The 15,950-nt window shown below is 38.4% G+C and overlaps 1 protein-coding gene across 3 annotated transcripts in view; it reads right to left on the bottom strand.

Moving 5' to 3' along the window:
* The window catches only part of LOC145694739 (scoloptoxin SSD14-like), a 142,392-nt gene that overhangs the window by 90,916 nt on the left and 35,526 nt on the right, over positions 1–15,950 (bottom strand). For all 3 annotated transcript variants that reach the window (XM_081771324.1, XM_081771322.1, XM_081771323.1), the window contains exon 2: positions 14,568–14,619. In XM_081771324.1, the coding sequence (XP_081627450.1) occupies positions 14,568–14,572 (5 nt within the window). In that variant the 5' untranslated portion in view covers positions 14,573–14,619. The remainder of the gene's footprint in view (positions 1–14,567; positions 14,620–15,950) is intronic.

Genomic DNA, 15,950 nt, shown 5'->3' with positions numbered 1-15,950 from the left:
GAAAGAAACATTTGTTTCCGAAAAAAACATACATATATTGTAGTTACTCATCCGAAATGTAACGCGGAAAAAGTAACGCAAACTAGGTACGTTACTTAAAAATTTGTAACGCGTTACCGTTACAGTTACTTTGGAAAAGATGTAACGCGTTACTAGGAAACGTTACTTAAAAAGTAACGCGTTACAAGTAACGCGTTACTTGCGTTACTTTACTTCCCAACACTGATATATATATATATATATATATATATATATATATATATATATATATATATATATATATATATATATATATATATATCGTTAGTCAATTACTTTTTTACTATTAGTAAAGCGCTCTCTAATATCGGTCATCTTCGATTATTTTTATGTTTCCCTCTCTTCCTCCTCCCCAAGTTGCCGGGCTGAATTTGGATTTAAACGGCATCACAAGTGTCACTGTTCGTGTCAGAGACCACGAAACTATGGATTCGGCACTAATATTTGGTCATTTTTAATCATTATTATTATGCATCTTCCTCTTCCCCAAATTACGAGGCTGAATTTGGTCGTAAATGGTATAGGAAGTCTCAGTATTCAACTCAGCGACCTCGAAAACTATGGATTCGACACTAATATTCGCCATTTTCGATCCTTTTTATATATCTCCCCTCCCCTCCGCCAAGCTACGGGGCTGAATTTTGATTTAAACAGCACCGGAAGTATCATTGTTTACCTTAGCAGTCCCCAAAACTATAGATTCCATTTCAATGTCGGTCATTTTCCATCATTTTAAAATATCTTTCCTCTCCCTCTCACCTAAACTTCAAGATCAAAGTGATATGACAGAAACCATCTCAGGCCCGATCCTCATCTATCTTAAAATAAGATCGAGTTCGGTCAGGTGGTTCAAGAGTTATTAAGTTTTATATATATATCCCCTTTCGCTCTTCTTCCCCTAGGTTCTACCATCAAAGTGAACTGACATATAACATTCCAGGCTTGAACCTAATCTATGTTAAAAATTTGATCGAGATTACTCGTTTGGTTGAAGTTATTAAGTTTTATTTATTATTATATAACTCCCCCTTCTCCCCTCTCCTAAGCTTACCGTCAAAGTGAAATGATGAAAACACTCCCAGGCTCAAACTCCATCTATGTTGAAAATTTGATCGAGATCGGTTGGGTGGTTCAAGAGATTAGGAGTCACAAAAATAGTCACTTTGAATTTTATAACAGATTTATTGTTGTATGATAATGTTATATCGCTCAACCCTCGATGTGTCGTATACCTAAGGATGCTAAAAGTTATATTGATAAACAATTATTCAACGTATAAGTATCCGCCCATGAAATCAAACTTGCGGTCACATGTATTAAGTTTTTTCAATGTCATGAAAATGTTATTTCGATATTAATTTTATGAGCACACATTAAAAATTCCCAACGGATGCTTGAGTCTGGGAGCCAAGGCCATACCCATGTAGTCGACACCTATGGTGTACGGTATTACCAATGTTCAATACTACATTTCACTTTAGTTTTGGAAGAAAAACACCACTAATATGTTTTGAAACGAAACGAAATATCTAGTTTAACGTCCCACGATTATGCATCGGGGCTAAGGGAGACGGTATTCATGAGAAATGAATGAAATAGTGGATTGAAGAAAGTAGGAGGGAACATCAAAACACCGAGAAATAGAGACCTGCACGGGCCGAAGTTTTCGGCCCGAGCCTAATCCAGCCCGAATGTACGTAGGCCCGGCCCAGCCCGGACCCGAAACGTTTTGGAGATTTTCGGCCCAAGCCCGGCCCGGCCCAATAAGTTTTTTAAAATTCTTAACCCAAGCCCGGCCCGGGCCCGATAAATTTTCGAAATTTCATTTTGTAACATTTTTCAAGGGCACACTTCTTCAACGTTTGCCTTTATTCTAATTATCGTTTAACGAATGTCAATAATTATTAAAGAATTGCAATTAATCGGCCCCAGCCCGGCCCGACCTGAAAAGAAATCAGTGTCGGACCGTCAAGCCCGGCCCGACCCAAAGAAATAATAGAATGGGCCCGCCCAAGCCCGGCCCGCGGGCAGGGCCGGGCTTCGGGTCTCGGGCAAGGCCCGTCCCATGCAGGTCTCTACCGAGAAAACCCACGCACACGGTGTTTGCCCACTAAAAAGTTTCCATGGCGCATGCTAGAATCCAACCAGGGACCCGTATAACCACATGTGACTGCTCTACCACCTAACCGGTACTTGTGCAAGACTCTTGCGCAAGAGTCTGGTCTTGGTCTTGCAGGTGAGATCTTGGTCTTGGTCTTGCACCCCTTGGTCTTGGTCTTGCATCGGGATTCCTGGTCTTGGTCTTGCATGCAAGACTTGCAAAAACTGCAAGACCAAGACTCTTGCGCTCATCACTAGTTTTGTTTGATCTTTTGTTTTGAGACCGTTAATGTTTTCCACCGTAAATGAAATTCCATCTTACATTTGTGCAGTTAACTTGTGGATTGCGTTCGTAAAATGTTAATTTTTACCAATGTCACTTCCCTCAAGAGTCGCCTCTGTTACTGACGTTGGTTGTCATTTCGTACCAGTATACACAAAAATTCTGCAGACATCATTATAATTGTTATGTTTATTATCGCTATCTAAATATCAAATTTTTGCGTTGTGTTAACAAACGATTCTCGGTCCCTTTTGTTGCGGAGACATTCCGACCCGGGCCCTTTTGATGAGGGGCGTTTTGATTCGGGCCTTCTGTCTCGGGCTCGTTTGTTGAGGAAATATTTCGACCCGGGCCCTTTTGACGCGGGCCCGTTTGACTCCGACTTTATTTGAACCGGGTCCGTTTGACGCAGGGCCTTTTGACTCGGGTCCCTTTGTCGTGGAACACTTTTGACTTGGGATCTTTTTTATGAGGGGCGTTTTGATTCGGCCCCTTTTGACTCCAGCCCTTTAAACCAGCACCCTTTTGACGCACGGCCATTTGACTCGGGCACTTTAGTAGAGGAAACCCCTTTGGACTCGGCTCCTTTTTATGAGGGGCGTTATGATTCGGGCCCTTTTGTTGTGGAGACCTTTTGAACAGGTCCCTTTTGATGTGGGGCTGATTTCACTCGGGCCCTTTTGTAGCGGGGCCCATTTCGACGCAGGCGCGTTTAATGCAGGTCCTTTTGACTCGGGTCTTTTGTCGTGAGACTCTTGACTATGGCCCTTTTGATGAGGGGCGTTTTGATTCGGGCCTTCTGGCTCGAGCCCTTTTGTTGAGGAGACCTTTCGACCCGGGCCCTTTAGACGTGGGGCCGTTTGACTCCGGCTTTATTTGACCCGGGTCCGTTTCACGCAGGGCCTTTTGACTCAAGTAACTTTGTCGTGGAACCCTTTTGACCCGGGCTCTTTTTATGAGGTGCGTTTTGATTTCGCCCCTTTTGATTAGGGCCTTTTTAATCCGCGACCTTTTGACTTACGGCCGTTTGACTCGGGCGCTTTCGTAGCGGGGCCCCTTTTGACTGCTCCTTTTTATGACGGGCGTTTTGATTGGGCCCTTTTGTCTCGGGACTTATGTTGTGGAGACCTTTTGACCCGGGCCCTTTTGATGTGGAGTAGTTTTCACTCGGACCCTTTTGTAGCAGAGTCCCTTTTGACCCGGGCTCATTTGACGCAGGGCCTTTTGACTGATCCTTTTCCCGTGGGCTCCTTTTGACTATGGCTCTTTATGTGAGGGGCGTTTTGATTCGGCCACTTTTGACTCGGTCCCTTTTGACGCAGGGTCGTTTGACTCAGGCTCTTTTGTAGCGGAGTCCCTTTTGACTCAAGCTTTTTTTATGAGGGTCGTTTTGATTCGGGGCCTTTTGACTCGGGCCCTTTTGTTGCGGAGACCTTTCGACCCGGGTCCTTTTTATGAGGGGCGTTTTGATTCGGGCCCTTTTGACCCGAGCCCGTTTGACGCAGGGCCTCTTGACTCGTGTCCTTTTGTTGCGGAGATCTTTTGACTCGGGCCCTTTTGTAACGGGGCCCCTCTCGACCCGGGCCCATTTGACGCAGGGCCCTTTTGACTCGGGTCTTTGTCTTTGCCCTTTTGTTTGGCCCTTCTGACATGGAACCATATATATATAACGCAGCAGCTGAAATACCTGTGGCAGGGGGCCTGGGGGAGTATGAGTAAATCGATGATCGATCGATCCAGGGCGCAGTAAAATTAGTTACACTACTGTTCATATCTATTTCTATTCTCTCGACATCATGTCTGGAGATGAATGTTCTGACTAATAGGCTACAGTGGCGAAAGACGATATACGCTATCAATGATAAATGTTATGACTGTTAATATATATAGGGAATAAAACGAAAAATTCTATATCGGACTTCCCCTCCACCCGTTGGAAAAAATCCTGCGGGCGTTAGTGATTATGATGTTGCTTAGTTACTGTATTATATTGTTCTATACACGGAATAAATACTTATGTGTTTTATATAATAATGAGAACCTTATTTACATTTATTACGGCCCTTGTTTTACGAGAAACATTTTCACGTTCAGCGTAATCAGTTTCCATTCTAAAATAATTACATCGAGGCGAATGAAATAATTCACGCACAGATTTAGGACTTAGAATAATGTCTTGCGAACATGTAGTAAATCCCTGAAGATTAAAAAGCGCTAGTAGGAGTAATTAGCTTAGTCGTTTCCTATAGTCCCTTAGTGAATTACATAAATCTTACAGATGTTGTATCTCTTTCTTTTTCCTCTCTATACATCATGTCTGGAGATTAATGTATGGACAAATAGGCTACAGAGGCAATTTTAAAAAGTAAGATGATCTACGCTATCAGTGACAGATGTTGTGGTGTTTTACTTAACATATAAGGCAATAATACGAATCTTTTCAGAGATGACAGTGCACTGATGCTTCAAATCTGTGCCTTTACTCCCTATACCTACGTTATTTTCCTAGTCAAAATAAAAACTCTTCAAAATCAATCAAATTCTTATGCAACCATCCCTTCTTTAGAGTACTGCGCTGTCACATACCCGTCACGGCGATGTAAAGGCACTTTTGGTGACGAGGATACAAGGTGCCAGAAGGATTATAGGATTTATTTTTAAACAGTGGCCTGTATTTCAAAGAGATAAAACGTATGTATTTCTATTTAAATTACTTGTAAGACCAAATTTAGAATTTGGTTCGGTAATTTGGAACAGCATTTCTAAAACTTTGACAAACAAGATGGAATCTGTGTAAAAATGTTTTATTCGACTGCTATATTTTAAAATGAAAATGAACTACTACTCACACAGTTACGAATATTTGATTGATTATTGGGGTTTGGAAAGTCTTATGAATAGACAGAAAAATTTCAACAGAGTATGCGTGCAAAAATTACTAGATAACGTTTATATCAGTGAATATTGTTTACAAAACATAGGTTTTAAAGTACCAAATCATAGCATAAGAAATAGCACGATTTTAGTTTCTCTGAATTGGAAATGTGAAATTTTGAAAAGATTGACAGATTCTTTAAGCTCATTTTAGACACTGTATTAAACAATGTGAAAGTTTTGTGATCTGACTGATAGTTTTTAACCAATTACGTTTTAAGCCAAAATGTAACTTTATGACTGCTGTTCTTAGCTTCTTAGATAGATAGAGAACTTGATAATTTTTACTGCGTTTACAAGGAATTATTTCTACTTAACTGACTTTTATCTACATTTTGTTTTATATTAGTACCATTCTTTTTTTGTTGTTGTTGTTACTTATTATTTTTAGTAGTATTATTCCATCGCAATGTAATACTCTGATACCACGTGCTGTATTTTTGCCAAAAGCTGTTCGCGGCACTAAGATGATGATGATGATTATTATTATTATTATTATTATTATTATTATTTTATTATTGAAAATTTGATAATTCAATGGTGCATCTGAAATCGCAGAACACACAAAAAGCGCATACGACTAACGAGCTGGAGTAAGAAGAAGAGAGTGAACAAGGCTGAGAAGCACTGTCTTACATGAAAGAGTATGAAAGCTACAAGTACATGGTTGCTTAAAAAAGAAAAAAATGGAATGGCCAACGTCCTTCATTGCTATTCTTGCTATATGCGAAGATGTCTTAATCGCTTCTTCTGTACTTGCTACTTACTTTCTTTCTCTTAGAAAAAAAAAATAAATCACACAGCAGCTCTTGCAAATGAGATGCTGTTGCACAACTAATGACCAATCTCGAACAATCCGACATATTTTCAATTAATCCGAATAGAACATATTTCAGTGTACACAAGACGTGACAATATAATGTTCTTCTAATGTAGATATATGAGGTGTGTCCACAAAATAAAGTTTCCCAATGGTGGTATACACGAAGACTCAGTGATCTTTAAACATTAATTGCCATAGATAGTGTCCCCCGCTGTACAAGTGATTATTTTTCAACATATATACTACTGGAATTTAAACCAGGTAATCTCTTGTATTCCGATGTCGTAAAAGTTAACCGACAAGTCAGTGCTTCGGCACTCACTTGGCTCACAATTTCTTGAAATTCAGGTATGTCGTGACAATTTCGTACAACAGAGATTGGAAAATGTGTGAAACCTGGTTGTTGAGTTCCGCCATCTCTCGTGACAGCGGGCTTTGTGAGCCGGATGCTTCACGATAACTGAACTCAGTACTCAATTTCCACAGATTTTCGGACTTCTGTTGCACGAAATTGTCACGCCGTAACTTGGTTTCAGGATATGTGCCAGGTGGGTATCGAAGCAAATGACACTGGTTCCACTCTCAGGCGGCTGACTTTTACAACATTGTTATACAAAAATTGATCCAACGTTGTCGAAAAGTAGTCACTTGTTGTATTTTCTCCCCTTTTACTTCTATGTTTGACACTGACTGTTTTGTTCCAATCACCATATCTTCTGTCTTTCTAACATTTATTTTTATCCCATATTCTTCACGGCCCTTCAAGTTTATCATCTTATTGACTCTTTCCAAATTCCACAGCAAGTGCCATACCATCTGCAAATCGTATACACCTGATCATTCTACCTCCTACCAATATACAGCAGTGTTTATTCCAGTTTTTTTTTTTTTTTTTTTTTTTTTGTGGGCACTGCTTCCCCTCCCCGGGAGCTCTGCGAGTGCCCCCCGGAAAAGACCAAAATAATACATCTATTATATACTAATAAATAGAATAGTACCACCAGTCTCCCCCCGGAACATTTTTTCTGAAAGAACGACTGATATACAGTATTCATTATGTAGGCCCTTCTTCACTATCTGTTCTAAATCAGATGGATATTAAATTGCGTTGGTGAAAGACAACATCCACATCGAACTCCCCTGCCTATTACACTCACTAAAAATTATTGTGCAACAAATGTCCAATACTTTTATTTCAAGCACAAATTACACAAACACGCACATGCAACTACCCTTTTCGTACTCCCTTTAACATTTCTTTCTTTCAGCTTAATGTCCAACGATTATCAACTTTAGGCTAAGGGAGACGGATGATAAAGGCAAGTGAATGATAATGGAAAAATTGATGGAATAAAAATGTGAGGGGAAACGGGAGTACCCAGAGAAAACCAACGTACATTAGTTGTCCACCCGGGGATCGAACCAGGAACCCCATGCACCAAAGGCAAACTCTCTACCACTTCAAATTGGCGTCATTTTCAGTAACACGCATGCACTTGCATTCATTAAGCCTACATAAGCACTACATACCTTTTCTTATTTCTACGTTGGCTACCGCCACTGCACGTTGTGTAGTTGTATGGATTATTACTGTCAGTGGCTTCGTAACGCTTAGATGAAGCGAGGAGTTCACTCCTTTCACTGAACATACTGTTTCAGAAATGCTTGTTTTTGCACCTGTTGAATGACTTTATCGCTGTTACACTTTAGATAAGGAGCAACATCATCTAATGGTAGAATTAGAGAGCTTGGTCATGCTGATAATACCTTGAATGCAATGTAATCAAGCACGTGGTAAACAAGAGGGTTTATGGTTTAATGCTAGGGTCTCCAAACTACGGCCCGCCAGTTTGATTTAAATTGTAAAATTTATCAAGTAAATCATACAAAATAATAATCAGACATTTCTACACGACCAATTAACAAACAATAATTGACATACGCGATGAAACCGAACATTTTAATTGTAAATGAATGTAATTGAAGATATGAAATTTATCCTTAAGAAAGATAGTGAAATGACACATAGGTAATTCACATAATGAAACTAAATATTATAATGTTAATTATGAATGAGATTTATGTAGTTGAAACCTTCCACTGACAATCGTTTGCAGTTGAGTCAAGTTCATTGGCGGAAATTATCAGCAGCGACTACAAATGCTCGTCGTTAACTTGGATCTGTAAACGTTTTTTGTATATTTTTCCTCCGAAATATTTCTGAAAATAGAAATGCCGCGAACAAATTTATACAACTGATTGATGAAACTGTGTGACTACACAATACACTAGCAGGATATCCGTTTTTCACTCGGGAAGAATACCAGTGGCGTCGTCTTGTGCAGTTTGCAAGAGCACGTGAACCACCAAGTACCGTGGGCTGTTTGTTACTCCTTAATATGTTTAATAATATTTAGAATATGATATTGTCGTTTCGTTTCTATTCTTCGCTTGCTCCTTGCGTATATCCATTCTATCATCACATCACGTTCACAACAGAGCAGCGAGCGTGATAGGCTGCTCTGTGTGTAATACGCAAGGAAAACGCGGGCAGCTGAGGGGAAGAACTGTGGTCTCCTGACGTTCAAATCAAGATTTGCACGAGCAGCGTTGACAGCACTGTTGTTGACTTATTTCCAGTAATGTGACGCTTTAAACAGAATCAAAGAATGAACTTCTGCGTTGACAGCTGTTGTTGACTAATTTCCAGTAACGTGACGCTTTAAGCAATCAAACAATCAACTGCAATTTAAAATGTATAGAAGAATATAGTAGTACTATATAACTCAAACCAAATGTTTGTAAGAAAAGCGAATAACTTATTAAAACGTGCTGTACTTGGTAATACTGCTACAATGGTAAAATCTTACCTTCTGTATTGTGGGAACCTGAAGGAAATTTTGGAATTGACTTTTTACAACATTTGTCTTTAACACAAGCAAAATAGAAAAAGACGAGTATTGAGATTTGCAGTAACGTACGTTCAGCTGTAACCTTCAAGTTTTTTTTTCTTTGGAGGGCGGCGGAACAGTAATGAAGTGTTTTGAGATAACAATGCAAAAGTACATGGACAAAGAGTTCCTAATTAAAAGGTGCCTCTGCAACTATCAATTTTATACATTGCATGTTTCGCGTATACTGTTAACAGTTCACTAAAAAGCATACATGGCAATTCAAATATAAGAGTTGAGTTGATTTTGAGTTTAACGTCCCTTTCAGCAGCGAGGCTATATGAGACGGGACCTACTGATTAACGTGGAATCCGAACCACATGAGCTCCCTCTTGGAATCGAATCCGGGTCTTCCATGCCAAAAGCACTTACGCTAACCGCTTAGCCACGAAGGAGCTCCTCAAATATACGAAATAGCAGACGTTTGCAGTCTTGATACTAATGGAAATTACATTTAGTATATTGTGAAATTGATGGTGGGTCTGTAGAAAGAGAATGGCATACAACAAAATTCGTGAAAATCATAGCAAATAATAGTAAGTTGACTTCAGAAACTGGAAGTTGTGTTACCACATTAAAGAATATGAAAGCACTTAAAAGGAGTTCCGTAGCTCAAAACAGTCTCAGTGCATTAGCTATAGTGCGAGGGTCACTACGAAAGTTTTGAGATACGCATTGTTGTGGCACATATTTGAATACCAACAATTGCGTTCGGTAGTGGTATCCAGAGCGAAGAAGCGAAGAAAGTTTCAACTCGCCCCGCTTATCGGCGTGGTCGTATCGCCTTCACTTGTTTGTTGATGTGAGCAGTATTCGGTTGTCTAGAATGAAGCTCAAAAGAGAACATTTTCGGACAATGATCCTTTACGATTTCAAAAGTGGTTTGAACGAGACACAAAGCCTTGACCGTTTGCAGGGGGCATTTGGAGACTTTGCTCTTTCTCGTGCTACAATTTTTCGGTGGTTTGGTAAATTCAGAAGAGGCCGGACATCGCTTAAAGATGAATAGAGAGATGGACTTCCGGCAACAGCTGTGTCAGATGAAAACATTGCCGCTGTGGAACAAATGATTCGAGAAAATCCTCGAACAACTTTCAAAGACATTGAATCTACAGTGAACATTGGATCGCCAGCAGTAACAAAAATTCTTCATGATCATCTTCGGCTCAGGAAGGTTTCATCTCGTTGGGTGCCTCATACTTGGACTGAACAGCAGAAGCGCATGCGTGTAGAATGGTGTGAAGAAATGCTTGCAAGATTTGATGGAGGTAATTCTCGACGCGTCTCTGACATTGTTACTGGTGATGCGACTTGGTTCTATCAATTTGACCCTGAAAATAAACGCCAGTCTACAGTTTGGATCTTTCCAGACAAAAATTCACCCACGAAAGTGAAGCGACCGCGAAGTGTGGGAAAGAAGATGGTCGCAACTTTCTTTTCCAAATCTGGCCATGTTGCAACTGTTCCACTTGAAGAACAAATGACTGTTAATGCTCAGTGGTACACCACTGTTTGCTTAACAAAAGTGTTCCAGAAGCTTCGGGAACGGCGTCCAAGAACTGGATTTCGTGGGATCCTGCTTCATCATGACAACGCGTCCGCACACACGGCCAACATCACAATTCAGTTTTTAGAATCTACGGAGGTCAAACTTGACTCATCCACCGTATAGCCCTGGCCTGGCCCCGTGTGATTTTTTTCTGTTCCCCAGGATCAAAGATCGCATGCGTGTAAGAGATTTTGCAGCCCTGAAGAAACTGTAGTGGCTTACGAGAATGAACTTTCAACACTTGAAGAAAAGACTGGCAACACTGCTTGCGAAAGTGGTTTTCGAGGATGCAAAAGTGTGTACAGTGTAATGGTGAATACTTTGAGAAAATGTAAGTGTTAAATTGATTTTAAGTATGTAAGTTATTTCACATCTCAAAACTTTCGTAGTGACCCTCGTATCAGAGAGAAAAAAAAATTGAAAAAAACTAAACTTCAGAAGAGTTATTGACAAGTTGATTGCCCGGAACATGAGAAGTAATTTCATATACGAATGAAATGGAGCATTTGTTTATAAATTGGTACTTTTCATTGTGTGTAAATATATATATATATGGTTACTTTCATTGATTATTTACAGTTTTTCTCATTTATAATACTGAAAGAATTCTAGAATTAAAATTTTCTAACGACTGTGAACTACCGAAACATTATATCACGAGACGCCAGTAAAGAATATGTTTCATTTTGGAGATAAAGGGGTGAATTTGGATTTAAACGGCGTCGGAAGTATCACTATTCGTCTCAACGACCCCGAAAACTATGGATTCGGCACTAATATCGGTCATTTTCGATCATTTCTTAAATATTTCTCTCTCGCCCAAATTGCAACTTCAAAGTGAAATAATAAAAACCACCCCAAGCTCAAACCTCATCTATGTTGAAAATTAGACCGAGATTGGACGGGTGATTCAAGAGAGATGAAGTCACAAACAGTCACTTTCATATTATATACAGTGGCAGATCCAGGATATGTTCAAGGGAGGAGCTAAACCATAGTTTGCCGCTTTATCAGTGTAAAGCAGGATTGAAGCCCAGTTTATCGTCTATACCTGAACGTCAAGGGGGAGATATAGCCCAAATAGCCTCCCTTGGATCCTCGCCTGTATGTATATATAGGCACTGGATAAAATTGGACTCAGGTATAGACTGGATAAAATTGGCTCCAATCCTGCTTTACACTGATAAAAAGTTCCAAACTATGGTTTAGCACCTCCCTTGATCATATCCTGGATCCGCCACTGTATATAGATATAGATAGATAGCGCTACACTGGAGATTAAGTATTTCCATTTGAAGTTCTGGGACGAGGGCTTCTGTCGCCATTCACGGAATTTTGATGAAGTTTGTAATTCATCATCAAGATCTCAAAAACAAGACTCAAAATTTATTTTTAAAGCATGCAATGGTTCAGTTACAAAATGTAACTGAAATGGAGAATCAGTTCGTTGACTCGTATTTGGCATGTATTAAAATACGTGATTTTTTTTTAAAAATTGGGATGGAAACTGTTTTTTGTCAAAAGGATAATGTGAGTGTAGGATATTTGGCAGAAACTTTTCTTCTACTTGTAATTTTAAATTAAGGACATTGATATGTTTCGTTAAATCTAACGAAATGCTAACTTCCATAACTTCCCATTGTTGTATAACTCAGCCTGAAGACGATTCTTTTCATTCAACAACAAAAAAAAAAAAAAAAAAAAAAAACTATTGATTAAAAAAAAAAAACTTTCGAAGTTTTACGCAGCTAAGCCAGCGTACTGCAGTATAAATGTTGCCATTTCTTCCAATCGCTTCAATAAACTCGCGGAATTAATGAACGCGTGTGATGTTATGATTAACAGCTGACATGTCTGACTTTGAAACTTCTGACATTAAGTATTTTCCGCACAAAGACTGTTGATGAATGATGCAATAAACGATTTATGGTCATTTTCTACGGCCTTTGATGTAAGAGCGACGACACTATTTTTCCACTTTTTTTTTTTGCAACCGTCAATCATTATTATTATTATTATTATTATTATTATTTTCATTTGAGATTGTTTCTGAACAGCATTTTCAACTCCTTTGAAAATATATTCTCCAATTATCATGCCGTGGATGCTATGAGTGTTAAGCTCTTCATATAATTCATAATTTTAATCTATCCTTCGAATAAAAAGTAACACTTGAGCAGTGTCTGAAACATCTCTTGACTCACCCACGGCCAAGTGTCGGTTTTTGTTAGGCAATTGAGAGATACAACAATATTTTTAGCAATATCGGCTACTCCGAGTTACAGTGTTTGCTGACAAACTTAATTTTAAATAAATTAGCTTGTTTTTTGGGGTATTTCTTCTGCTTCTGCAATCATGCAATCCTTGATTTATTCGTAGTCAGTAAATGGTTTCAGAGGTTTCGTTATTGAATGAGCCAGTCAAACTAGGACGGGATTCTGCTTTTTGTTCACCAATTACTTTCTTAAACAACAATTGATGAGAGTTGAACCTACTTGTCAAAGATTCATATATTTCTAACCACTGGCGTCTCCGGCATGTAAAATTATGAGGGGGGACATCAAAGAAAATTATTTAAATTATACTAACTAGCACAACTTGTTTATCATTTTAGATTCCATTTGTTACCTTTCTGCTTACCTTCAGGGACCCCTTGAAGTATATCAAGAACTCTGTTATAATCGTCTCACAGCCTGAATATTATATTCCAAATGAATTATTTATATATTATTCTGTTGTTAGTATATAAATTAAATTAGAATAAAATACTGTATATTTTGTACTTCAAAATATTGTGGGGGACACGTCCCCCTTGTCCCCCGCCAGAGACGCCCGTGTTTCTAACCGTAGGTTTCCTGTATAATTTAAGTAGTTATGAAAATATTTAATCTTATAATGACGTTTTACACTATATTCTTTGAGGATTGATTTTTTATTGCAAATTACACACATTGCCTTATTCTAATTATTTGGTTCAATCACGAAATACTGATACCCCACTCTCCATTAAATGATCTGCACTCACTATCTTTCGTTCCCTTTCCATATTTATACAAATCCACACAAAAAAGACACGTAACTTTAAATCAAACCAACGGTAATTAATACTATTACAACCCAGGGTTCTGAATATATAGAATGCACAAATTTTATGTACTCATAGTTAAACACATTATTTTCACTAACAAACTATAGCCACAAAATATACTAATTGCACTATATTTCGCTTTTCAGACCGCACTAGTCACTCCAAAATCAACATTTGGAACTGCCCACCTCCCAGTTGTGTCTCACGTAATTACACCACGCATTCTCGATGCGTAGAACAATATTCGAAAGTACTCGAATCTTCCAGATAAGCGATCACGCAGCAGAAATTTTTCAGAGCATGTTCTAGTTCTTCTACTCGTTACAGTATGGTACTGTAGAATATACTTAGATTAACGAAGCACAATTGACATTTTGCGTCATTCCGCCGCTTCCCACAAGATGGTCTTGGCGCTACAGTATCCTGGTATTGTGAACTAGCTACAGGCCCGTATCCACGAGGGGTCTAGGAGGGCTGGACCCCCTAAATTTTTACTGCCCCCCTAAAATTTTCACGATAGGCTTGCAAATGAACTATAATATGGTTGAATCGCCCCCCCCCCCTAACTTCTACCGGGACCCCCCTACATTTTTGGGCTGGCTACCGGCCTGACTAGGTCTTGATCCTTGGGGCTTGGAGAAGTTAGTGCGGCCCTTAGGCTAAAAATACAGACTTGGAAAAATATATAGCTTAGGCTAGGAATATGGTGACAGTTTGTGGTCAGATTGTCTGCAAAAAATCTCTGCACAATACGAAAATTTTCGAAATATTGGATAAAAGTGTAAAAAAAATAATCTTACCTCATGGCGAATTTCTTGATTTAAAATGCTGGAAGGAAGCACCAAACTGGCTCTACAAAAAAAGACAATACAACAACATTAATTATGTATGGCAGGAAACTATACTACAATGACATACTTGATCAAAAGTAAAGTTTTAAAATACTTCCTGAAATGTGTACGCCTCAGCTGAAGATGCTAAAAAGGATTCATAGCTATGGTAATGCAAAAAGTAATGCAAAACGATAGAGGACCGATCTGATTTGATTCTGCCTAGAATTTTAGAGCTTCTGTGGGAAAAACAACTTCCTGCAATCAAATCTCATCAGTTTTATTTGATTGCAGAATGCTTCGATCAAGACGCCGTATTAGACCCATCTATTTTATATAATTTGCGTGAACTTGGCAGAACCCATTTTCGGAAATCGAACATAAACCATTCACAGATCGCTTGTCAATCGTTTGTTTACGATTGCTCACATAAAATTTTAGTTTGTTCACGATTTCTAAACAAATTACACCAAAAAGTCAAAAATCAAAGCTGCGAACTCCATATAATTGGAAACTTTTCGGGAATCGGAAATAAACCATGCAGATGGTTTGTTCAAGATCTCTTTTTATGTTTGTTTATTGACGATTAGTAAACATTTTATATCTTAATGTCGAACACTACTATCATATAACGTATTTAGAACAAGTAGGAAAAAAAAAGTTACAAGGAACTGAAGAAATACTTTTTTCAAAGGACTATTTCGAAAAAGAACTTAGATAAGGATCATATCTAATTCTGTAAATGGTACTCAACAGACAAAGAGCACAATCTCGTTTGCAACAATTTAATATCTCAAACCAATTGTGACATGAAAAAGTGGTAAAAATTGATATGTTGCTTATAATGGTGTACTTGTGGAAACTTAATTTTTTAAAATTTACTTTGCGTCCATAACATTACACGAATAGTTTCTATTAAGTGTAATTACAATAAGTTCTTGGAATTACACAATCTTAAACAGTGTTGCAAACTTTATTATCTACCATATCTCCAGAACAGTTTGAAATATCAAATTGCTGTAAATGGCATTGTGACCTTTATGTCTATTAAAAACCACTTATGCCAATAGATGAAGTATTTATCTAAGCAGTTTTTTTTTTTTTTTTTAATAAAAATTCCAATACCTTGAAACTTTGTTGGTTGCTCTCTATTCATTCGAAAGTCCGTCATATCATGATCCTAGTATTAGAGACTAAATGGCATTGTGACCTTTATGTCTATTAAAAACCACTTATGCCAATAGATGAAGTATTTATCTAAGCAGTTTTTTTGTTTTTTTTAAATAAAAATTCCAATACCTTGAAACTTTGTTGGTTGCTCTCTATTCATTCGAAAGTCCGTCATATCATGAT

Source organism: Thermobia domestica, chromosome 9 (assembly GCF_964235325.1).
Source record: "Thermobia domestica chromosome 9, izTheDome1.hap1.1, whole genome shotgun sequence".
Lineage (NCBI taxonomy): Eukaryota > Metazoa > Arthropoda > Insecta > Zygentoma > Lepismatidae > Thermobia > Thermobia domestica.
The sequence above is the reverse complement of the archived record's forward strand: the minus strand, read 5'-3'. Positions and strand labels throughout refer to the sequence as shown.